The sequence below is a fragment of the Carcharodon carcharias genome, chromosome 18 (assembly GCF_017639515.1).
Source record: "Carcharodon carcharias isolate sCarCar2 chromosome 18, sCarCar2.pri, whole genome shotgun sequence".
NCBI lineage: Eukaryota > Metazoa > Chordata > Chondrichthyes > Lamniformes > Lamnidae > Carcharodon > Carcharodon carcharias.
The window spans coordinates 40802943-40830050 of record NC_054484.1 but is presented as its reverse complement, the minus strand read 5'-3'; the positions used below and the strand labels follow the sequence as shown (position 1 = coordinate 40830050).

Sequence of the window (27108 nt, the reverse complement as noted above, 5' to 3'; positions counted from 1 at the left end):
TTAGTTTTAGAATTGTTTTTCAATACTGAAATATCAATTATAAAATTGGCATTATAATACACCAGTCAGGCTTGAGCTGGCTCAAGATAATGGGCTTTGTTCACATACAAGAACTTATATTTACATAGCACCTCTTGTGTTTCCTTCTATTCTTCAAACAAACTCACCAATCACTTGAGTAGGACTGGTAAAACTACACTGAGTTCCTTATTCAAACATTGCAGTAGTATATACTGGAGAGCTTTTACTAACATTTCTTGCTTGGTTAAATAACACATTTCAACTACTGTGGCATGTGACTGCTGACATCATATCTGATATTTACAGATTATGGACATACCACAAAGATATATTGCAGCATCATCCTTGCTTTTAAAGTTAAGATTACACACTTATGACATCCTTGTTTATTTAATATTAGAGCTCATGGTTTGGGGGATAACATATTAGCATGGATAGAAGATTAGTTAGCTAAATGGAAACAGAATAGGCATAAATGGGTCATTTTGGGTTGGCAAGATGTAACTAGTGGAGTGTACAGGAATCAGTGCTGGGACCTCAACTACAATCTATACTAATGACTTGGATGAAAGGACCGAATGTATGGTTGCTAAATTTGCTGTTGACACAAAGATAGGTAAGACAGTAAGTTGTTAAGAGGAGGTAGAGAGTCTGCATAGGGATATTGATGGGTTAAGTTGAGTGGGCAAAAATTCCCCATGTGGGAAAATGAGAACTTGCCCACTTTGGCAGGAAGAATAGAAAAATGGTGTATTGAAATAGAGAGAGATTGCAGAACTCTGAAGTACAGTGGGACGTGGATGTCCTTGTGCATGAATCACAAAAAGTTAGTATGCGGGTGCAGCAAGTGCTTAGGAAGGCAAATTGAATCTTGTAGTTTATTGCAAGGAGACTGGATTATAAAAGGGATGTTTTGCTGCAGTTGTACAGGGTGCTGGTGAGACCACATCTGGAGTACTGGTTATAATTTTGGACTCCTTATTCAAGAAAGGATATAAATGTGTTGGAAGCAGTTCAGAGAAGGTTCACTTGACTGAAACCTGGGAATGGGGGCGGGGGGAGGTGGTGTGGTTATCTAATGAGGAAAGTTTGGACAGGCTGGGCGTTTGTCCATTTGAGTTTAGAACAATAAGAGGCGATTTTATTGAAACATATATGAACCTGAGCGACTGGACAAAGTGGATGCTGAAAGGATATTTGCCCTTGTGGGACAGACTAGATCTAGGGTACACAATTTAAAAATAAAGGGTCTCCCATTTAAGACGGGATGTGTAGAAATTTTTTTTTGAGGGTGGTGAGTGTTTGGAACTCTCCTCCCCAGAGAGTGGTGGAAGTAGGGTCATTGAATATTTATAAGGCGGAGGTAGGTAGATTCTTGACTAGCAAGGAAGTCAAAAGACTAATGAAGGTAGCTGGGAATGTGGAGTTGAGCCAACAATCAGATCAGCTGTGATCTTATTGAATGGCAGAGCAGGTTTAAGGAGCCAAATGGCCTACTCCTCCAATTCGTATATTCAAAATATTATATATGTTACAGTAAAACTTTTGTGTATTGTGAATTTATAACTTTGAAGTTTGAATCTCTGGAACATAAAGGTGGTTTGCTAATACCAATCTAGTCACTGAAGTTTCTTTGAGATCTCTGAATGTTTTCACAGTAGTCTTGATTCATAGTTGTGTTGCTATCTTGCATAACAACATCGCAATGGTTGTCTTGACCATTGTCTTCTACACAATTCAAATCTCACCATTGAGTGTGTTCTGTTTGCGATAGTATTGTTGGGTGTGACATAATTGGACATCTTCCTGAGTTGACATTGATTTCTGTGTAATATCATTCCATTTGGTGTCACCACTTCATATGATCCCTTGATGTGGCCCTTGACATAACCTTAGATATTTCAGCTGGAAACCAGGTTCTCTCTTTTAGATGTAGAACCTCAACTTTTTATCCAATGGTCAAACTAGATAACTCTTTACTTGCATATCCTTCATCCTCCCCTGTTTTCCAGTAACTCATTTCATGCAACTGTGAATTTGGATAGGCGATGGCTTGGAAGAGCCATTTGGACTTACCTCCCAATCATGATCTGAGCTGGTGAGGGTAAACTTGCACTCAATGGCCTTGTCCTTAAGTATAGCATTGTGACCTGGAAATCCTGCTTTGTTTCCCAGCAGTTGTTAATGAAGGACTTAACAGTACAAACCATTCACTCCACTAGGCTGTTGGATAATGTGGTGATGACATAATGTAATTCATGCCCCAGTTGTTCACATCTCAATGACTTGCCCATGTACCAAGGACCATTGTCAGACAATTTTTTGTGGCATCCCAAACAAACTGAAAATGGCACTCTACTAGTAATGGCTACTAGTTGAGGAACCAACTAGAGAACAGGCTATCATAGACTGGGTATTGTGCAATGAGGAAGGGTCAATTAACAATCTTGTGTGGGATCCCTTGGGGAAGAGTGACCATAAAATGATAGACTTGCTAATTAGGATGGAGAGTGAAGAAGCTGAATCCAAAAGCAGGGTCCTGAATCTAAATAAAGGGAACTATGAGGGTATGAGGCACGAGTTGGCAATGATGGATTGGGGAACCTTCCTAAATGGGTTGACTGTGGATAGGCAATATTTAAGGAATGTGTTTGCATGAATTACAACATTATTAGAATATGAATTAGAAGTAGGGATGTCTTACTATAGTTATACAGGGCTTTGGTGAGACCACACCTGGAGTATTGCGTGCAGTTTTGGTCTCCCTACCTAAGAAAGGATATACTTGCCATAAAGGAACTGCAGCAAAGGTTCACTAGGCTGATACCAGGAATGGCAGGACTGTCGTATGAGGATAGATTGGTTTGACTGGGCCTCTATTCACCAGAGTTTAGAAGAATGAGAGGGGATCTGATTGAAACATATAAAATTCTAACAGGGCTAGACAGACTGGATGCAGGGAGGATGTTTCCCCTGGTTGGGGAGTCTAGAACCAGGGGCCACAATCTCAGGATTTAGGACTGAGATGAAAAATTTCTTCATTCAGTGGGTGGTCAACCTGTGGAATCCTCTACCACAGAAGGCAGAAGGCCTGAAAGGCTGGGCCACTGAATATATTCAAGAAAGAAATTGATAAATTTTTGACTATTAGGGGCATCAAGGGGTACGGAGAGAAAATGGGAATATGGCGTCGAGAAAGAGGATCAGCCATGATCATATTGAATGGCAGAGCAGGTTTGAAGGGCTGAAAGGCCTACTGCTGTTAGTTTCTATGACATATCATGTAGTTGTCGAATTATTGGAAACATGGAAAAATAGCCTGTCACTAGTGGAAGATCATCACCACAAACACTAAATAGGTCTGTAGCCATCTTGGTTCACGGATGTGATAGAATCTCTGCCAGTTTGGCTGGTTTTCCTGACGTGCCTTGCACATCCTCAGTCTTCTCTTTTTCACTGCTGATCCCAGTCCAGTATACAGTTTCTCTCACCAGATGTCTAGTGTGTTCAATGCCCATGTGAGCCTTGTACAATTGTGTCAATGCCCGGACAGTGTGATTTGGACATTAAAACCTGTCTACCTCTGAATATTTTGCCTCTGGATATTACTAATTCATTCAGTCTGCCCAAAATGGTCTTGAGGATTCCTGGATTTTTTTTTTTTCAGTGCATCAAGCCAACCTTCAATTTATGGTTTTCCATAGTGTCTGGAATACTGGCTCTTTGAATATCTCTCCTTGCAATTTTTGAAATTTTGCATTGTCCAAAACTCATCAAATCAACTTGTAATGCATCTTTGATTCCTGCATCTAGTGAATTGACTTGCTGATCCCATTAAATATCCGCATTCTTTGTTGGATTTTGCAACCTGTTCAAAGTGTCTGAAGTAATCACAAAGTTGCGTGGCTACAGTCTGGGCAATCAGATTTGAAGTTGAGGACTGACTCAATGGAGTTGTCCTTGATGGCTGGCATCGCCATTGGTACCTTGTTGATTCCATGAATAGTAACAAATTTAAGGTCTCTGAATGCTAGTAAACCTGCTATAGCTGGACCTTGTGTATCAACAAGATACAAAAGATCTGTGACAAGCATGCTAATTGATTGATTGTAGCTGCATTCCAGTGTTATTGTACCTATCTACCCTTGAATATTATGCCTCTGGATATTCCTAATTCATCTCAGATGGCCCAAAATGGTTTCCTGGACCTGTGTTATTGTGGATCACTGATCCATTAGCTGTAGTTGGTTGTACCATTGCCTTCTACTGTTGGGGGTACATTTCCTTCAGTACCCTTGGAAAGATTTTGGCACACACCCGGTATGAGTTTTGGCCCGTAGTGTGTGCTTTCCAATTTTCCTAGGACACACAATATTAATGGTTGCAAATACTTCCAGTGGTGTGATTGCATCTATGGACCTGGTAATGTTTGCAACGTAGAACGCTTGCTTGCTTTCCTTTGTAAGAACTTGGCTATCATTGCTTTCCATTCTGCCTGCTTTGTTGGCAATTTTATGTATGCGCTCACTTCTATGCCTGGTAAGCTCTCTGCCAGTGTGCTGCAATACTTGGTTTTCTACTTAGCCACGGCTTGCTGTGACTTCTTGCAAAACCTTCTGAAGTGGGTTTTTTACATTGGCATGCCTGACGGCCTTTAATCTCTCACACCTTACAGTGATCCTGGTATGCTGGACAGCTTCTTGGTGGATGAAGAACTTCATCTTCCAAATGGCTTAGTCTGTTTTCCATCTTGGCTACTGTGCCAATAGTTGAAGCTGCACCTCTGTACTTGCAAGCTTTGTCAGGCCGCAAGGATAGCTTTGTATTTACGCCCATACTTTATTAAAGTTTCAAGGTCAAGATCTTTTGGCTTTGCTGGAAGGTCCTTTTGAAAAGCTTCAATCAGCATCAAAGCTATTACTAGCTATGCAACTCTTTCAAATAACTCAGCTTTGGAAAAGTCACAGTCCCTGCCTCTGTCCTGCAACAACTGACAAATTGGTTGGCTGACTCTTTTGTTTGCTGCCTAATATGACAAATTCCAAGCAATGTATCCTGAAATTGACTGTCGCTCATTGGTGGTCTTCTAGTATGGTCCATATTTTCTCAGGCTTATCTGAAGATGGTTAGAAAGAACCTGAGGTATTTGGCCTATGAAGCCCTTCCTTTCGATAGCTATCTTAATTTTGACTGCTTGTTATTCTGGTTCTAATATAAAATAAACGAACAGTAGCTCTATCTTTGAAAAGATTGAACTTGGGAAGAATGTTCTCCTCTTCTGTATGAATTGGAAAGCATTTTACCAACACCTTGCTGACATTCCCAGGATTTTGTGATTTCCAAAGTTGGAAGAAGCTTTCCTGCTTTTCTCCACAATGTTTCAATGTATTACTTTACTTGCCATACCATGTTTCTGAACTCTATAGCACTGTGGGTCTGTGGCTGTTGCTCCTTTGTGTGCTTTTTCAGGCCCCAAGCATGAAGCAGTGTTTTAGTGGGACAGCACAACACCACCCCATATAGCTGTGATGGGTTTTTTCAAGCTAACCTTTGAATCAACTTGCACTAGCCTGATCCAAATTGATTGATTGCATCCCTTTGCTACTGATCTAGTGGCTCTATTGTAGTTACTCACTATTCCTAATGGAGTACTGCCTGCACATAGTCCTTCACCTCTTAGAGCACTGTTGGCAGTTTCTGCTTCCCTTGCAGACTGTTGGTCCCAAGTTGAATCTGGTACTCTCCTTATGTTCCCTACTTGGGGAAAGAAAACCCGCAGCTTTTTGAACACACTGCATTGCTTTGGTGCTGAACATGGCAATCTTCAAATTGAAAGTATTTGAAGTTGCAACAATGCTGTCCGTGGAAGAACATAGGGAATAGGAGCAGGCCATTCAGCTCCTTGAGCCTGCTCCACCATTCAACTAGGTCATGGCTAATCTTCCACCTGAATGTCATTGTTCTGCACTATTGCCATATCCCAATGTCTTTAATGTGTGTTAATCTATTGATCTCTGTCTTGAATATACTCTATGACTGACTCTCCACAGCCCTCTGGGGTAGAGAATTCCAAAGATTTACCACACTCATCTCAATCATAAATGGCTTACCCTTATTCTGAGACTGTGTCCCCTGATTCTAGACCCCACCCCTGCCCCAGCCAGGGGAAACATCCTTCCTGCAACCAATATTCATCCTAACAGTCTCCACCAACAATTCAAAAACACAGGAACTGAATCCAATGGTGATACAAAGGTTAAAAAAAAATCACTCCTAATAAATGTTTTCAAAATTGCCTTTATTCCCTACTATACCATTCCAACTGTAGGCAAGAGGGCAAGCAATCCTCCATTTAGAATTGACAAAGAGAAAGCAGCCTGAAGCTAAAGGGAGACAAAAAATGACACGAAGTACAAAGATTATTTGCCCCTCCTCAGCTTTCACTCCACCTCACTCTGGGGAAATTAATTGCTTGCTATTAGACATAACTGAAAGTGTCACCCCAATCATAATCTCTCTTTGTGGTTACATAAAAACATAAGAAATAGCAGTAGTAGGCCCTCAAGCCTGTTCTACCATTCAAAAAGATGGGTGATAACTCCCTTCATTCCACTTTCCTACCCAATCAAATAATTCTCAGCATCAAAAAAATCTATTGATCTCAGCCTTGAATATATTCAAAGACTGATCACCACAATCTGCTGAATGGAAAGATCCCCTTATCCTAAGACTATGCCCTCTAATTCGAGACACCAGAAACAATAGGGAGATGTGGTTATCTGTAGCTGTGTCTGGCTCCAATGTAGTAATGAATTATTGCACTGTTTGTCACTTGTTTCTACGATTTCAATTATAGGAAGGTTTTTTTCACTTTTAGTACACAGGCACAATGATTTTAAATTTTGAAGGAATGTAAAAAATTACATACAAAGTAAATCTTTTTATCTCATTCACAGCTGGAGATTTTTTTTAAGAAAAGGAATTACCTATGTTCTATATGTTCACATCCTGAATGTGCCTTTTGAATTTGAGACATTGTAATTGTACATAATAGGCAGGCTTCCCAAATGAATGTAAAGATCAATTCCTAGTGATTTAAATCAGTTACAGTTCAGAATTTAATCATAGTATACTTTTCTTTGTTCTTTAATGTTTTAGTTTGACAGGCAATATGATCGGCGCAGGCTTGGAGGGCCGAAGGGCCTGTTCCTGTGCTTACTTTTATTTTCTTAATATGCTTCATGGAAGAACATATTTTTACTCGGAAGGAGGAAGATTTCCATTGCAGCACAGTAGGGGTGCTTCTTATGATGGCCTTTGGGGGACAGGCAGGAAAGTGGAGCCATAAGGCCACATAATCAGATCACCATGACCTTGCTGACTGGCAGAGCAGGCTTAAATGGGCTGAATGGCCTACTCCTGCTCCTATTTTTATCATCTAAACTTTACTGCCCACTTAAGTAAAATAGACTGCTAGGAGAAAGACAGTGGTATCATGCAACGCAAGATTTAAAAGGATAGAAATAAAAACTACAGTCCCAGGATTTGGATTTTTAATCAAAAATAGGCACTTGTGGCAAATGTTTCAAATGCAGAATTTTCTCATGTACATTTTCTCATTAAAATGAACGCACACAATACTTATACAAAGAACATTATAGTATTTGGTGTTTTTTGGATCATGATGCTTCTCCCTGGTTTACATTTTTCCTAAGAGAGTTATATTTAGATAAATTTGTAAAGAATATCCCAAAAGTAATCAAAGCAATTTGAATGTCTTAATTTGTTTTTAACCTTAGACATTCTTGTTTATAGAATAATTATAAGATGTTGTCCCAAACTATTATGTTATAGGATTTTAATGCATTTATATGAAGTGCAAAGACATTTTATTAATTTTAATACAAATCTGAAAATTCACTTCATCTCCCAGTTTAAGAACAAAGCAGAGTTGTAATACGCTCAAAATTGCAAGACAACTCTAGCAATACCAATGTAGAAAATATGCAAGATCACTTACAATGATTGATTTATTTAATTAGCTCAAACTAGCATTTGTAGCATAAACTCCCCTTCTGTTGCAGCAGCCTTAAGTTGAGGGAAATCTAGAAAAATCCAGTGTTCCAGCTGTCGACATTCACGATTTTCTTTCGCCTAGAAGAAACAACTAGATATTACAATGGATTTAAAGGATGAATACATTTATATTAAAGGGAGAAATATACTGAGATCAAATAGATCACAAATTGGGTATAATCTCTTACTCCTTTATGATGTTTGAACTACAGCTTCAATGAAAGATAAAGTATTTTGTGCTTTGTTTGAACGTTTTAGATCTGCCAGAACTAATGTCAATTACTGGATCTTTAAATAGTTTCATCATAAGGAACTGCTGCTCAAGTCAAAAATCACTAAGGGTTAAGTGTAAAATGGATCAATTTGTCAGGAATCCAATATGATAACAGTACTGAATTTTTAATTTCTAATTAGGTCCTCAGGCATTGTGTGCATTTGCAGCAGCGTGGTGCATAGCCAGTAATGCAAAGTCATCTTGAATACACTTCCAGTGCACACAGCAAATAAAATGCTACAGGGGTTGAGTTCAGTAACAAATCTGTTTAGGTCTTGAAGGGAAATGAGCTACAAAGTTGAAACATTCCAAAGGTTGTTTTGGAGGCACCTCTACAGATGGTTATAGCCAAGGATACCATAACAAAATAAGCTAATGTTTTATTTTATAATCTGATGAAAAGGTCATCAACCAGAAATGTTAACTGTTTTATCTCCATTGATGCTGCTTGATCGACTTGCTGAGCATTTCCAGCATTTTCTGTTTTTATTTGAGTTAATCTTTTATCTGTGGTCTTCATTTGACAAAAACATTTCTGGACCATTCCAAATGTACTTAGACTTGGTGTAATGTACCAGTAGCCAGAATTTTTCCAGTCCCTTGGCAGCAGTTTTGGAAAGGAGTTGGGAAGAGATGCAAATTTAGAATGTAATGTGTTGGCTCAGCTCCTCAAAGTGGTCTCACCACCAGGCATATTTCCCAGGAGTGATCTGAGAGTGCAATTGCCACCCGCATGCAGGCAATTAAAACAGTTAAGAATTTGATTAACTGCCATTGTCATTGAGGGAGGCAAGTTTCTTAAGTGTCCCACAGGCCACCTGCTCTGTCAGGAAGCCGGCAATGCATCACATGTGGGAAGTCCAAGCTGCATAATAATTGAAACTTTGAGAATTACTGCTGGTAAATCATTCAATGCTCATGCATCCCCACTTCAGCCAATTCATGGAGACTGATGTCTCTGCTAATATTGACCTGATGCAATGGCAGCTTGAAGGTGCCTCCATGGTGCTCTGCTGCTTCTACTGCTGGCCCCTCAGCAGCACCCAGGCTGTGAAGGCTGCTGGCTGCCATTGCCACACTCTTCACTGAGTATAATCTGTAGACTCTGAAATCTGGCCTATGTCTCTAACTGGATGGGGCTCCCAAACGTTAATTGGCTGGTATCCTTCACATCACACTGGGGGCAGATCTCATCAGTGGGATCGGGACCCAGAAATGGTCCTGACGCTGAAGTCTTTGAAAAGTTGGGAAGATTCGGACCAGCGTTGCCTTACAAGGCAATTTAATGTCAGATGTGGCTCAGTTCATCGCACACTTCATTCTGATTCTTACGGTTGTCAGTTCAAGTTGCCAAAAAAATCAAGGCAAACACCAGTACAGCAATGAGGGAATGCTACATTCAGAGCTGCCATCTTTCAAATGGGATCTTAAACCTCGGTCCCATCTGCTCTCACAAGTGGGAGTAAAATAACCCATGACACGGTTTAATCTGTAGTTTCAGAAAAAAAATGGCTATTCTTTCAACTATTCATCTACTTTCCAAACACACAGGCATGCCTGTCTTTTATCCAGGCATTCTGCATTGCTGCTGTAATGTTCTAGTTGCCCAGGAAATGTAGAAAGTAACAAATACCAAGAACTCTCCAGCTCATTTTTTTTTCATTTTGTGTCTTATTCATACTTTTTGAAAAGCTGATAAATACTGCAGCCCAACAACAACAACCTATATTGATATAGCACTTTTAATAGGGAAAAAAATCCAAAGACAATTCAGGAAGCTATAACCAGATAAAAAAATGGACAAAGGAAGTATTAGGAGGGCTGACCAAAAGCTTGATCAAATAGGTTGATTTTAAATGAGGGTCTTGAGATGGAGGAGGAGACTGGTTTAGAAATGGAATTCTACAGCATAGGCCCAGATAGCTGAATGCCTTGATGGGAAAAAGTTACAGGCTGGCATTTGCTCATCAAAAGCTCTACTTCAAGGAATGTCTTACACTAATGTTCTAAAATATGTTCTTCTAAGTTAAGAAGTTGTGTTATCAGGGAAAAATGAGCAGATTCAATCGCGCAACTCAAAACAATCTGCGAGTTCACCCCTAAGGTGCTGACAGGATTTACAGGAGAAGATATTTGGTGAAGTGCACAGCATATGAAGCCCAAGTGCAGGCAACATCATAGGAGGCTTAAGTGGAGAATTCTAGAACTACAGATTCAGCAGAAATGCTCCAACAACTGCTGGTACAGCTCACAAGGCATGCCTATAAATAGTTTCTCAGTGATTGCATGAAATGCTAAGATAAAAGTTTCCAGACATTTAAATACATTTCCGCTGTGCACACAACCTGCCAGAGGGGTTGACATCTACAGAAGTCCGCAGCCTCAGGTACAGCCTGACCAAACTGCAGACCACATACTGATCGAGCACTGTAACAGAACCCATTTGCCAAAGGGTCCAAGCTCAGAAATAGGTTTCATCATGAATGCTTTGGGGTTCTGAAGAGATTGGGCTACTTCAACAACCTTACTGCTGCCCAAAATTGTGCTGCTGCAGACTGCTGTAGATGTTGAAGGAGCACCCAGAAGGGTAATAGTTGGATCTGATGACAAGGGAAAGCTATCTCAGTAACGCCACACTATAAGATCCAGGCACTGAGTTAAATAATTACAGGCCCAGATAAATACTACATGAAAATCTATGACACATGACATTTTACAGCAAACAACAGCCTAATCAAGTATTGGGCCAACTTCATCTCAAACAGATAGTCACTGACACATAGTAACCATCATGTTCATTCCTCTCCACAAGGAAAGCAGTAGAATGAAGTTAAATCCTGTCAGCACCTTAGGGGTGAACTCGCAGATTGTTTTGAGTTGCGCGATTGAAGCTGCTCATTGTTCCCTGATAACACAACTTCTAACTTAGAAGAACATATTTTAGAACATTAGTGTAAGACATTCCTTGAAGAGCAGGACACACACAATACATTGCTGGAAGGGAAGACCAGTTATTATGGTATAATTGAAAGCGTCTCAATATTTTTATTCAAGGTGCAGCATTTAAAAGAAGCCATGATTTGCTTAAGTACACTTTTATCTTATTTTGTGTACGACTTTGAGAAGTTCTTTGTAGTAACTGGTTCATTCTAAAACAGCCAGACATGCCTCTCTCCAAATCAGCTGGGGTAAAATGCAATAGTGCTGTCACTGCCATGTGGGAATTAGGCAAAGAAAATGGAGAGATACACCACTACTTTTTAATTGATATATTAATTATGATAATCACTAATGATTGTAAAACTATTTAATTCATGCCGCTCCTTTTAAAGTAAGCAAAAGTAAGCTTCAGTTTACTCAAAATTCCTGCGGAGCTGTATTATTAGGAACAGAATGAATAGCTACTAGTTTTCCTTTACTGTTTGGAAATTTGGACAGAAGCAAAAGGACTGAACACTAAAACAGGATCCAACCCATCACAACAAATTGTTAGAAGGTAGGAAGTTTTTACCAGTCAAATTCCTTTCTTATTCAGGCTTTACACTGTAGTACTCCTTGAGTGTTACTGTTTTGATTCCACCAAAATAATCCAGGACCAAAATGTTGGTAATGTTGAGTTTGGCAAAGTACCATCCATGATCACTTGGCCAGTCAGACATTGCTGGATGTCGGCTGAAGAGAGCTTCTTTGGCAAAATCAATTTCAGCCTTGTTCACCTGAAAAATAAACATGTAGAAAATTCATCCCCTCCATAACATTAAGGAAACTAGAAACGGTTATTCAATGGAACATTTTTCCATTTATCATGCTTAGGGCAGTATTACAGAACAGAGCTAGCAAGAAATCGCACTGAACTGTCTCACCCTCAGAACAACAGCATAATGCATAATGTGGCTGCCGAGCAATTGAGCGAGAGAGGATGACTGAAGGTACTGAATGGATATTTTTGTTGATGCAAATGCACAAAAATTGTGTCCTTATTACAAAACCTTTAAAAACAAACAAACAATCTCAGTAATGCAAAGATGTATTTCCACAACTTGAAAAAACATCTGTAAAAAGCAAACTCACAGCACAAAGCATCAAAATTTTGCACTGAAATGCAGGTTCCATTTACTGGCAATTCATTAAATTCCCTCTCAATCACACTCTTGTGGGAGGAAATATTGTCACTGAGCCTAATGTTGCATGCTTTCAAGCACTCAATTTGAATGCAACAACAGAGAACCAAGAGCAGAAAGTGCTCCTGCCAAACTGGAGAGGTATTTCTGAGCAATGGAAGGAAGCAGAAGGTAAGAAGGGGCAGAATTTTTCTTAGGAAACAGCTGAATACCTTCATAATTCTTCCAGAGAGGATCACACGACAACAAAGTGGACTTTGGGGATCAAACTTTTTTTTCCTACAGTAGTCCGTCGCTGCCAAGGACATAGCCAGGGATATTTCTGGATTAGTCTACAATAAAATTAGAAAGTGAGGCAGTAACAGTGAATAGAAATCATAATGTCAAATCACAGTAATTTACATCCGGAAAGTAGAATCATAGGACCACAAAACCTTATAGCACAGAAGGATATTTAACCCATCATGTCTGTTCTGAATCATTGAAATTAATTCCATTCTTTCATTCTTGTTCCCTAGTCTTGCAAAATTTTCCTTTTCAAGTATACATCCAATGTTCTTTTGGGGAGTGCATCCCAAATCATAACTCTCTGCATAAAAACATTTCTCCTTGTCTATCCTCTGATCTTTTGCCAATTATCTTAAAGCTGTGTCCACTAGTTACTAATCTGTCGAAACAGTTTATTCAGCAATATCAAAAATCCCTCAATTTTGATACTTCTCATCTTTTAACCTTCTCTACTCTAGGAGAATAATCCCAACTTCTCTAGTATCTCCACATAACTAAAGTCATCTCTGGCACAATTCTGAGAATTCTCCACTATGGTATCTCTAAGGCTCTGACATCCTTGCTAAAGTGTGGTGCCCAGAATGGGGACACAATATACAGCTGGCAGTGGTTTATAAAGGTTTAATCCATTTATAAACATTAGCAAAAGTCTCTTGTTTTTGTACTCCAAGGCTCTATAAAGCTCATATGCATAATAGCTTTATCACCTTCAAAGATTTATGTATGTAAACCCTGGTCTTTATTTCTGCGTCCTATTTAAATTCGTACCAATTAAAATATATTACCCCACCTCATTTTTCCTCCAAAAATGCATCACTTCAATTCTCTACATCAATTTCATCTGTCAGATGTCTTGCCATTTCATACTACTATCTGTTTCACTGTTTATTACACTTCTAAGTTTTGTGTCATCTGCAAAATTTGATATTGTGCTCTTCAACTGTTATGGTACGGCAGATGGTAAATGCTGAGCTGCTCAAATCCCAGAGAGAAACTTGAAACAGCTGCCAAAACAGTTTTTGCAATTTGTATAGTATAAGGAGCGGTTCTGAAATCAGGAAATGATTTCCCCGACTACTTGTGATGATTTTCTAGTAAACTAAACAGTTAAAAGAATAAAGGAAAAAAATACATTTAAACTCAAGAATGGCTTCACACAGTAAGCAGTACTTTAAAACAGTTCCATAAATCTTAACTACCCTCTGGGCTAACCTTCCCCTTTTCTGATCAGCAACTATTCTTATAGATTTTAGAATCTATAGAAGTCCAGTAATTTTTACAACTTAGTGCTTTTTCCTTGGGGTGTCCTGAGGCTGGCAGCAACTGCTTCCTACAGTCTAACCTTGTTCATTCACACTATCTTCTTGGAGTTCTGACCAGCTACCTGCTATCTTCTGGGAGATCTGATCAGCTATCCTGCTGTCTTCTGGGAGATCTCAGTAACTACCCCCACCTAGGCATCAGTATTTCCTTACATGCATTCCTTACCCTTTAATCTCAAACCAGTCTCTTTAGAAATGCTAAACAAAAACAGAATTACCTGGAAAAACTCAGCAGGTCTGGCAGCATCGGCGGAGAAGAAAAGAGTTGACGTTTCGAGTCCTCATGACCCTTCGACAGAACTTGAGTGAGTCTGAGAAAGGGGTAAAATATAAGCTGGTTTAAGGTTGGCGGGGTGGGGGGGGGGGGGGGGGGGGGGGGGGGGGGTGTGGGGGTGGGAGGAGAGAGAGAGAAGTGGAGGGGGTTGGTGTGGTTGTAGGGACAAACAAGCAGTAATAGAAGCAGATCATCAAAAGATGTCACAAACAAAGAACAAAAGAACACATAGGTGTTAAAGTTGGTGATATTATCTAAACGAATGTGCTAATTAAGAATGGATGGTAGGGCACACAAGGTATAGCTCTAGTGGGGGTGGGGGGGAGCATAAAAGATTTTAAAATATTTAAATATAATGGAAATAGGTTGGAAAAGAAAAATCTATATAAGTTATTGGAAAAAACAAAAGGAAGGGGGAAACAGAAAGGGGGTGGGGATGGAGGAGGGAGCTCAAGAACTAATGTTGTTGAATTCAATATTCAGTCCGGAAGGCTGTAAAGTGCCTAGTCAGAAGATGAGGTGTTGTTCCTCCAGTTTGCGTTGGGCTTCACTGGAACAATGCAGCAAGCCAAGGACAGACATGTGGGCAAGAGAGCAGGGTGGAGTGTTAAAATGGCAAGCGACAGGGAGGTTTGGGTCATTCTTGCGGACAGACCGCAGGTGTTCTGCAAAGCAGTTGCCCAGTTTACGTTTGGTCTCTCCAATGTAGAGGAGACCACATGGGGAGCAACGAATGCAGTAGACTAAGTTGGGGGAAATGCAAGTGAAATGCTGCTTCACTCGAAAGGAGTGTTTGGGCCCTTGGACGGTGAGGAGAGAGGAAGTGAAGGGGCAGGTGTTGCATCTTTTGCGTGGGCATGGGGTGGTGCCATAGGAGGGGGTTGAGGAGTAGGGGGTGATGGAGGAGTGGACCAGGGTGTCCCGGAGGGAGCGATCCCTACGGAATGCCAATGGGGGGGTGAAGAGAAGATGTGTTTGGTGGTGGCATCATGCTGGAGTTGGCGGAAATGGCAGAGGATGATCCTTTGAATGCGGAGGCTGGTGGGGTGATAAGTGAGGACAAGGGGGACCCTATCATGTTTCTGGGAGGGAGGAGAAGGCGTGATGGCGGATGCGTGGGAGATGGGCCGGACACGGTTGAGGGCCCTGTCAATGACTATGGGTGGAAAACCTCGGTTAAGGAAGAAGGAGGACATGTCAGAGGAACTGTTTTTGAAGGTAGCATCATCGGAACAGATGCGACGGAGGCGAAGGAACTAAGAGAATGGGATAGAGTCCTTACAGGAAGCAGGGTGTGAGGAGCTGTAGTCGAGGTAGCTGTGGGAGTCGGTAGGTTTGTAATGGATATTGGTAGACAGTTTATCACCAGAGATTGAGACAGAGAGGTCAAGGAAGGGAAGGGAAATGTCAGAGATGGACCACGTGAAAATGAAGGGGTGGAGATTGGAAGCAAAATTAATAAATTTTTCCAAGTCCTGACGAGAGCATGAAGCAGCACCGAAGTAATCATCGATGTACCGGAGAAAGAGTTGTGGAAGAGGGCTGGAGTAGGATTGGAACAAGAACACCTGCCCCTTCACTTCCTCTCTCCTCACCGTCCAAGGGCCCAAACACTCCTTTCAAGTGAAGCAGCATTTCACTTGCATTTCCCCCAACTTAGTCTACTGCATTCGTTGCTCCCAATGCGGTCTCCTCTACATTGGAGAGACCAAACGCAAACTGGGCGACCGCTTTGCAGAACACCTGTGGTCTGTCCGCAAGAATGACCCAAACCTCCCTGTCGCTTGCCATTTTAACACTCCACCCTGCTCTCTTGCCCACATGTCTGTCCTTGGCTTGCTGCATTGTTCCAGTGAAGCCCAATGCAAACTGGAGGAACAACACCTCATCTTCCGACTAGGCACTTTACAGCCTTCCGGACTGAATATTGAATTCAACAACTTTAGGTCTTGAGCTCCCTCCTCCATTCCCTCCCCCTTTCTGTTTCCCCCTTCCTTTTGTTTTTTCCAATAAATTATATAGATTTTTCTTTTCCAACCTATTTCCATTATTTTTAAATATTTTAAAATCTTTTATGCTCCCCCCACCCCCACTAGAGCTATACCTTGAGTGCCCTACCATCCATTCTTAATTAACACATTCGTTTAGATAATATCACCAACTTTAACACCTGTGTTCTTTTGTTCTGTTGTTTGTGACATCTTTTGATGATCTGCTTCTATTACTGCTTGTTTGTCCCTACAACCACACCAACCCCCTCCACTTCTCTCTCTCTCCTCCCACCCAACACACCTTAAACCAGCTTATATTTCACCCCTTTCTTGGACTCACTCAAGTTCTGTCGAAGGGTCATGAGGACTCGAAACATCAACTCTTTTCTTCTCCGCCGATGCTGCCAGACCTGCTGAGTTTTTCCAGGTAATTCTGTTTTTGTTTTTGTTTTGGATTTCCAGCATCCACAGTTTTTTTGTTTTTATCTTTAGAAATGCTTTCTTCCCAGAATTGATTAGACCTGTTTTGTTAGCCTAGTAAAAACATACCCTATTTTTACCTCACTTCCTTGTACCATTTTACAACCTGTATATACCCATCCCCCTTTGAACCACTGCAACTCAATTACTCCCATTTTGCTTTATGTAAAACTCCCTTTGAAGTTCCTCTTGGTCCATTAACATATCAAAACCACTTCTTACTGCTGACTTTAGACCCTTGCCATCACTCTAGCTCTTAATCCAATTGTAGCCTGATTTCCAGTACATATAATATGCCAGGGTTATTACCATAAGAAAAATTACTACAATTTCTTGTTTTCTTGACACAACCCAAGTCCAGGTCAATATCGAACAAAGAATTCAACTGAAACATTTCAATTTCATGCAAAATATATTTATCAATATATTTATTAATGTCTAGATTATTGGAGACTGGTCAGTTACCAGAAAAAAGCTATACTCAAAATGAACCACACTGACTCAGCAAACTTCCATAATCGCTGCTAATCTTTAAACTGACGTCAAATTAATTATCAGCAAGGTGCAGCCTTTTAAGGTCAGCACATCAGCTGAGTTTTTGCAAAGAAAAATATTAATTTCAAACTGTAGAAAAAAATGTTTATTTCGAATTTAAGACTCATCACACTCTCTCAGGGCTTTGAATCTGTAAAACCTTTAACTTACCCATGTTTTCTCTCTCCTAAGATTTGCAGCTTTTTCCAATATTCTGGGTCTCGAGGTTATTTCTCATGGCTGATTTTTCCCCCCACTTTCATTTGTCTACTTCTGTCCCCTTTTGTTCAACTCTTCTTAAACTCGTACATTTCTAGACTTCAGATCACATTAAGAAAACACTGCATGCATTCACTACCACTGACATTGTAACGGCTACTGGCACAGCATGACTTTAACGAAACAAACTACGATTATAAACGTCCACATAATTAAACAACTAAATCCAGGAATAAATGTTGTGAATCTTAGTAGCACTCTTGCCTCTGAATCGCAAGGTTGTGGGTTGAAGTGCTGCTCCAGGGCTTGAGCACAAAAAGTAATCAGTACTGACATTCCAGCGGAGTTTTGAGAGTGCCGCACTGTCAGATGCGATGTTAAATCGAGGGGAGGTCATAGCTCCCTGTCTCAGGTGGATGTAAAAGATTCCTTCGCACTGTTTCAAAGAGTAGGGGAGTTATCCCCAGTGTACTTTCCAATATCTATCTATCAACATCACCAAAAAGACTACCTGGTCATTATCGCATTGCTGTTTGTGGGTGCCACATCAGTGATTACATTTCAAAAGTTCTTAACTGGCTGGAAAGTGCTTTGAGGCTTCCAGTGCTCGTGAACATGCTCTATAAAAACAAATCTTTCCTTTTATTCTAATCTTACTTTGTATGTACTTGTGAAGCTTTTAATTCGTTGCTTATAATAGAACAACACTGACTAACGTATTCCTTAATCATTAAGTGGTGCACAGAGAGTAAAAACCACATCGGTATAATTTTAAAAAGGTGCAAACAGACCGCAGTTGGTATGAGAGTTGGAGAGGTGTAGCAGACGGTGCCTAATCTAGTGCTGGGTCTATTTGCCCTGTGCTGTAGCAGCCAGCCTCTTACCTGCATGTCCTGCACCGAGATTTCCAGTGGGGTCAGGTATAGATAGGGATTCCCGCTGCCCTTCCCCAGCGGCCCGTCGCTCACTGAGAAGGTGTTGGAGAAAGGCCGGCCTTTCAGCGGGGGGTGTGTGGAGATGGTGGCCACCGAGCCCCAATCACAGGCATGGACGATGTACCGTGCCATCTGGGCCACTTCATCGTGAGGGGGGATCGAGCTCGACCCCCCGAAGGAGGTCAGCACGAGCAAGAGCAAAGCAAACTCACCGCTCCACATCGTCAACCCGACTGACTGACAATCCTGGCCACTAGCCCGCGCAGGCGCACAGCGTCCGGCTGTCATGTGAGGTAGAAATATTCATCGAACAGGAAGCAGCAGTAGTGGAAACAGAGCTGGACGCAATTCACTAATGCACTCTCCTCTGCAAAAATAAATAAAATACACTCTACTCCAGCAGTAAGAGACACAGCTGTACACAATTTAGCCATACACTCTCCTCCAATAGTAATAGATACAGAGCTGTACATAATTCAAAGATACAGTCTCCTAAAGTAATAGACAGAGAGTTGTACACAATTCACCGATACTCTCTCCTGTGGAAAATGACACAGAGCTGTACACAATTCACCTATATACTTTCCTATAGTAATAGACACAGAGCTGTATACAATTCACCTATACACTCTCCTCCAATTGTAGCACTCAATGACACTGATTCAACTGAGTGTTTCCTCATAAATTAATTAGAAAAAGCACACAATCCCCACTGCTAAGGTTTCAAATTGGCCAGTTTTAAATGCTCTGTTTATTTTGGACAGAAACAGCTGAGCTTACTAGTTCACACCTAGTTAAGGTGCACTCGATGTTAAAAAAATAACATTTCCGCATTCTAACCGTAATACCAATTAAGAAGTATCCATCAAATAAATAACTCAATAATTCAACTTTGCAACAAAAAATGAACAGCTTTAGGTGTTTAAATCTTCTGGTTTTGTAAAGGTGCCAATCTCCCTGCTACCTGGTTATTTCCTGGAATACAGACACACAGCATAGATTGGAGGGAATTTCCCCTAGGATCCAGGTTACTGGCTGTTTTTTCTTCCAGTGAGCACCAACATTTAAGGATTGGGATTATATTTACTTGTAATTTGTGGTCATGGTCAGTCTCCCAATTTCTACCATCTGTGAATTTAAGATCCTGCAAATCTCAGTTGCCCATGTCCTAGCTCACACAAATTCCCATTCATCCATTACCCTCATGTTTGCTAGCTACATTTGCTTCTGATTAGACAATACCTTAATTTTAACATTCTCATCCTTCTTTTCAAATCTCTCCATGGCCTCAGCCCTCTCTATGCCTGTAATCTCTTCCAGCTGCACAACTCTCTAAGGTATCTGTGCTCCTTTAATTCTGGCCATTTGTGCACTGCCCTCACTCTAAAAACCATTGAAAATATTAAGCCTTGTTGAATGAGATGAAACAAAGGTTTTAGCAATCTACTATGTTATAACTATTAGTGAACAACCTCTCTGGCCCTGAACAACTAATTTTAGAAGTATGGCGTGTCATTTCCTCCATTCCTTGATAAAATATTCCAACCGATAAAATAATTTTAAAAATTGTATTTTTTAAAGATTGTTCAAACTCCTGCCATCTTTATTTCACTTTATGTTAAATGATGAAAAAGTGATCTATAATCCCCATTTTTTATTTCCTGGGTTGCTGTCTGTAAATGTCCATCAATCTGCTTGGCTGATCATTATGCCACTTGTTGACTACTTCACAGTTGCTGGTTGCCACAGATCTGCTACAGATGGCATCAAGTTGAAAGTCATGTTGAAACAGGGGAAATTGATACCTAAGATAATCACTGTGGGTGCTTTTATCAAGGTCAGTGTTTTGAGATGGTTCTTCTGACCTGTGGACTCTAGGCATGGTTCTCTGTTACTGGACAGTCTGAGTCGTACTCTGGCACTTGTCTAACACTTGTTTATTAGTGCTATATCTAAACAGGTTACAGATTAGGCTTGTGACTCCTGAGCATAGTGTTCCTATCTCTCGAGAGAGAGAGAGAGAGAGAGAGAGAGAGTCGAACACATAACTGACTGATATCAGTGATACATCATCATCTACATCACACATTAGCATATCCATTCTGTTAACCCTTTATACTACACTGATCCCCAATGTGCATCTATTTTTTTAATGACAGTATGACACTCTGGGTGGAATCATCCCAGATTTGCACAAAAAGAGACGTTTCACCTGTTGGCTGCAATGGCAAGTTTTCACGCCATATCTTCCCATTTCTGGCATGTCCCACCACATTAATTATGCATTCTCGGGAAACACCCAAGATCGCTAGCGGGGCGGCCTCTGATTTGCCCACCCAGCTATCACCTCACGCCTTCAATAATCTGGGTGCCATATTTAAAGAGCGTCCCTGCACAGAGTTAGCAATCTTTAAGGGATTAAAAGCCATGGCTGCCAAAGGGAGGAAACATTTGCCCCCAAATTTAGTGACGCCTCCTTTGGGCCCCTACTCAATGCAGTGGAGGTCTGCCATGAAGCCCTCTGCCCCTGCTCTGGGTAAAGACCTGCAAGCAAGGTCACCAATCCAGCTTGGGAGGTGGTGGCAGCAGTGGTCAACACCAATGCACTGCAAAAGAGGACAGCCACCCAGTGCTGAAAGAGGATGAATTAACTCCTCTATTCTGCCAGGGTAAGTCACTCTTCTCATCACTCTCACCTCACACATTCACAAACCCATCACTCATCCACAGGGCCCTCACTCCCTGCTGGTTCAAGGGACATCACCATCACTCTCTCACACACACCTTCATCTGCCCTGCAGATCATGTCCTCACCCCATTCATGGCACCAATCCTCACCCCATTCATGGCAGGCATCCTTCTCATCTGGCATGGCAGGCATCGTGATTACACTCTCTCCATCTCTATTCATGCAGGACAAGCTGCCACACAACAAGAGGGAAAGATTGCAGACCGGTGGAGGAATGTCTGACATCAAGGTCCTCACTGACTTTGAAAACAGAGTCATCCAGCTGGCCAGCGAAAATCTGGACCGTTCCTGTGCTGATGGTGAGGTCAGCAGTGCTCAACCAAGCGAGGATCCAGCAGTGCAACGTCCAACAGACAATCATACTGTGAGTAAGTTCTCCTGTTCCGGAGTCCCCAGCTATTTACTAATGATCTCTCCTTGCTTTCACAGGCACATCTGGGAAGCAGTGATGGGGCCCTTGAGCCACGTCCTCAACACAAGCCCCTAAGACACCTCGGAAGAAGAATCTGATGACACCCTAATTGAAGAACCATCACAGCGCTCACCCACACCCTCCACCAGTGCAGAGACACACACTTCGCTGGGACCTAGTTCTAGAGTAGCCTCGGGGTCACAATCTGGTGAGCACATTGCACTTTCTGATTCATAGCAGGTTGAGGCAGAAACTTTCCAGGTTTCAGGCACTGAAGTTGGAAGCCAGAAATCTGCTGAGTCCAAGTCAGATGAGGAACTTCTGGTCTCGTTCATACCTCAGTTGCCGGAGCTGCAAAGGCAAGCTCGGGAACATCAGGTAGGGATGTCCACTGCATTCCTCAGATTGTAAAGCACAATGGAGGAGTCTGTCTACCTTCAGTCTGAGGTGATAGCACCAGCATGCCAACGCACCTAGATCAACACTGGTAGGGTGCCAGCCACCATGGAGACCTTGGTCCAGGACATTAGTCCTGCACTGCTCTGCAGGGGTGTCCAGCCCATCCAAATCCCCTCTTCCTGTGACTCCAGCAGCTCCAGCTCTATAAGCTGAGGAAAGTGCCACTACCACACAGCAGAATCCCAAAAGCAGACCGGGGCCCTCCAGAGGACACCTGCCAAGGTCATCAGACCAAGTCACCAGGCACTCAGAGGAAGTTGGAAGCCAGAAATCTGCTGAGTCGAGTCACCAGGCTGCCTCCACCTCGGCTGTGGATGTTGGGGGAGCACAATGTTGTAGTGGCAGGGAGAGGAAGGTTAAAAAGATGTAACTCTTTCGAGTACAAACCCATTTCCATCTGTTCCTATTCAGATGAAGTTACATTGTTTCATAGTTTGCCATTGGGAGATTTGAACTCTTGATTTTGGGGTTACAAACCCAGTACCATAACCACTTGGCTATTTAGGCAGCTGTATAGCCTGGGCACAGATGTTAATCATTTGTACATAATGTTCATTATTGTAAATAAACACCCAGGAATGTCTCCTTGCCAATGTCTCCTTGTTGTGATGAGCAGTGTTCATGTCACTCAGATGTGAAACCTTGGTTCTTACACAAGATAACGGCAGATGTCTCAGTCTAGGGCCTCTTCCCTGTGCAGTGTGTAACCTTCAGACCAAAGTGATGGTTCGGCTTCACACTCACTGGACACATCAGTGATGCCTGCATCTCGATGGTGCTGCCAGAATGTTGTGGGCAGGCGTCAGGGAGTTCCGTCATTCTCTCTGTGTGCTCTCAGCACCTTTGAGGTGGGGCTGACCCCCATCTCTTCAGCATCTGTGACTGGTGACAGTGTGCTCCTGAAGGTGACAGGTGCTGAAGGCTGACAAAGGATCAGGTCCATTTAAAGTTTCATGGCTTTGTCTCCAAGATATGACCCTGATCACAGAGTGCAAATGAGCTGCCCTCAGCCAGACAGGAGTCAAACATTCACAGAGGCTGTGAGGATCTATGGAGTGTCCTCACTGCATGTCATCATCATCCTCCTGCAATCTAGCGACTGTTAGGGCCTCCATTGTGCCTCCATGACATGAGCCTGAGCACTGAGGGTATGTGCGCTGCCATCAACAACACAGGAGTCAAACATTCACAGATGCAAGGTGAGGGTGTCACGACAGTCCACACTGTATCTCGTCATCATTCTCCATGAATCTTGTGGCTTTGAGGGTGTTAAATCCGGTCACTAGATGAGTTGGACTAATGGATCTGGGTTGGACGTTAGTTTCAGGATGACCGAGTTGGTACCATAGACAGAGTAGATCAGCAGAGAGTTCTTATGTAGAACACATTCTATTTATTTACAAAGGAACTCAGCAGTTACATTTGTGTGCTTACAACTCAAACCCTGTCTCTACATTACAGACTAACTCTAGGCTACTCCTACTGACTACTAAGATAGCCCGTGCTACTCTGCTATTGGATATCAAGATCATGTGATCTTCCATCATAACATTCTTCTTAAAGGTATATTACACATCAGATTACCACAGAGGGCCTCCCGAGCATGCCTGTCTCATCTGGCCAGTGCAATGGCCTCATCGCAGGGATCCTCGCCTTTGAGGACCTTATCAAGTCATCCCCTTTGATGTCCTCCTCATCGGAAGAGATGTGCAGCTTTTCCATCTTCTCCTCAGCCAAGTCCTCCCCTTGTTGCAGCACTAGGTTGTGGAGCATACAGCAAGTGAAGATGATGCATGATATCCTCAGTGGATTGTATTGCAGTGCACCGGAGGCACTGGATCCTCATTTCAATATGCCTACTGTTTGCTTCACCAAATTCCAGGTTGCAGCATTAGCCTCTTTATACCATCACTCTGCTGCAGTCTGAGGCCGCTGCACTGGTGTCATCAGCCACATTCTCTGTGGGTAGCCCTCACCCCCGAGGAGCCAACGCTGCAGCCTCTCTGGACCCTGAAAGATGTCAGCGGTCTGAGACCTGCTAAGAATGTAGGAGTCATGGATGCTCCCTGGGAATCATGCGCAGACCTGTAGGATGCAATTGTGGTGGTCGCACAAAGCAAGTGGAAGCCCTTGTGGTTGAAGTTGTTGACTGCTTGCTGCCATGGAGATCCAAGTGGCACGTGAGTGCAGTCAATGGCACCCCGCACCTGTGGAAAACCTGAGATCTGTGCAAATCCCAGAACTCTTGCTTCCTGGCTTTCCTAATCCCAGGCAAAATACACAAAGTTCTGTGCCTTCACAAAAATGGCGTCCGTGACCTCCTGGATACACTGTGCATGGGGGCTCGGGAGATCCTGCACAGGTCACCTGTGGGACACAGGAAGAAGCCACTGACATAAAAATTGAGTGCTGTGGTCACTTTCACGGCCACTGCCAATGGATGCCCTCCAAGTCCCTGTGGTGCCAAATCCTGCAGCAGGTGGCATATGTGACTGACCAGTTCCCTAGACATGAGCAGTCTTCGGCGACACTGGTTCTCAGTCATCTGTAGGAATGACAAACGCTGTCAAAAGACCCCGGATCTAGCATCACACCAATGGGCAATGGCTCACTGTGGATCTTCCACGTGCACAGCAGACCCTGCTGCACCTTCATCTTGAGGGTGGTGCTCCTCCTTTTGCTGAGCCAGGTGCCTCCGCCACTCTCATCTTCTTCTTCTCTGCTCTCTGTAAGCTATGAAGCATAAATCACCAGGCTTCATGATCCTGATGTTCTCCTCCTGCAGGATCAAGAGAGAGAGACGCATTGGTTAGCATGGGTGTCCTAAGAACCTCTCTTGGTTAAGTCCGAAGACCTCGTCACACATGCGAGAGAGTGCTGGCCCCTGCTTGGATGGCCAATGTGTAGTGTGCGCATTGGCTGTCTGAAACCCCACCCACCTCCGCCATACCCAACCCAACTGATTGGCGGTAGCTTTGCCCATTGGACTGCATGCTGTACTCTCAGCTCAGGCACAGGCATTTTCCTAACCTGCACTGCAAGGCTGCACTATTAGCTTGAACCATGATGGATACTGGTCCAAACCTTAATAAAGACAAAGCACCTCCACCAGAGACTGTGCCATGACCATCTTTCGCAAAGGGATTCTACAACTTGCCCAGTCGGCCAATTGCTCTGTTGCTCCCTAAAATGCACATTAATTTGCAGTCTGCATCCAAGGGGTGAAAAGATCGGAAGCACTTGTTAGCATTTTTATGCTTTTGTGTTGCTTGAGTGGGCTGAAAAGCTTCAAAGGCCCAACTCCAAGCATGTCAATGAAGCTGCAGCTGAACGATCTCAGCTTCAGAAGAATGTTCACTTTTGACAAGCTTTTCCAAGTGCACAGCTGCTTCCCCCAGCACCATCCCCCCCACCCCCAGCTTCCCCGACATGTGCTTGTGTCCCTCCTTCAGTCTGTGCTGCCCTGCCCCCCACCATCACCGGCCTGACCTGCACTGGAGTCCATGCCCCAGCACCGCGTTGAAAGCCAGCTGGGAAAAAACAACTTGCCTGTATCCCCCGTGAATGTGTGGTGCCTCTTCCTTGATGTCCTACGGGTGATGATTGCGAGCACCGCGCAATGTTGTGTGCACTCACCTCCAAGTTCCCCTCGAAGTTCAGGTCACCAAGTCTACACGTTTTAAAGGCAGTCGTGAAGCACGCCATTCTGAAGTCAAGCCAACATAGGTGGTAAATTTGACGTGGGGGGATGATTCCAGCAAATAGAGCTTATAATGAGATGCTAAAGTATTGAAATTAGGTTCCCAACATTGGAAGGCGAGAAATGTGGCCCACCATTGATGGGTGGAGCAGATAATTGCAAACTGGAGTCACAACAGCATAAAACAGGTTTTTGACCTTCTCGCCATTATGTCCGCTCACGCCCACCATGCCCCCCGGATCCAATAGGGCTGGAAAGTTCCGGCCAATGTCTTTAACAATTTGTATTACATGTATGTAATTCCTTTTTTACAATTACAGCTTCTACCCAACTCCAACTCCTGCTCTTCTTCATCCCTGAATAAGATTTGTGAATGATTCAGTCTCCCACAGTATTCTTGGTCCTTAAGGAAGACAACTTGGAGTCATGTGGGGTTTCTTCTTTGTCTTGGAGGAGATCATCATCAGTAGAAGGGGACAGCAACTTTGCAGCATTGCTGGTAAGCAGAATGTAGGTTTCGGGGTTACTGAACTGTAAGGACAATGAGGGCTTTTCAATGAAAGACTGATTCAAGAGAGAAGACTAGAAGAGAAGAAATTAGGACTCTTTGAAGAATGTATTGCTCCCTTGAAGCACATAGGGAAAAATCTTCAGAAGACAGATGATCTTCAGCTCCAGGGAGGACTATCACAGCCATATCATTCACTGCTGCATCGAAGACTCATAAAGCATTGAAGATCTGAGATTTCAATGGATTTGGATGATGAAGGAGAAAGCAAAGAATTCCTGTAAGCCTTTCAGGAAAAGAAGAAGAGATAATTTCCTGATATTTCAGAAGGACAGTCTACTGCCTGCAGGCAATGGTAAGAGAGCTGCACTTTTCTCTGTGTGAAATTTTTTTCTATTCATTCACGAGATGTGGGGTCTGCTGGCTGGGCCAGCATTTATAGCCCATCCCTAGTTGCCCCTGAGAAGCTAGTGGTGAGCCTTCTTGGAACTGCTGCAGTCCATGTGGTGTAGTTACACCCACAGTGCTGCTAGGAAGGGAGTTCCAGAATTTTGACCTAGCAACAGTGAAGGAAAGGGAATATCTTTCCAAGTTGGGATGGTGAGTGTCTTGGAGGGGAACTTCCAGGTGGTGGTGTTCCCATCTATCTGCTGCCCTTGTCCTTCTTGGTGGTCGTGGGTTTGGAAGGTGCTATTTAAGGAGCCTTGGAGAATTCCTGTAATGCAGCTTGTAGATGGTACACACT

The 27108-nt window shown here is 42.7% G+C and overlaps 1 protein-coding gene across 1 annotated transcript; it reads right to left on the bottom strand.

The window, feature by feature from the left end:
• Positions 1-7560: 7560 nt before the first annotated feature.
• creg1 (cellular repressor of E1A-stimulated genes 1) lies at positions 7561-18793 on the bottom strand. The gene is made up of 4 exons (XM_041211042.1): positions 18485-18793; positions 12705-12824; positions 11883-12087; positions 7561-8175 (listed from the first exon to the last, which is right to left on the bottom strand). Exons 1-3 carry the CDS (start codon positions 18755-18757, stop codon positions 11899-11901), a joined length of 582 nt encoding a protein of 193 aa, XP_041066976.1. The 5' UTR covers positions 18758-18793; the 3' UTR covers positions 7561-8175; positions 11883-11898.
• Positions 18794-27108: the final 8315 nt, after the last annotated feature.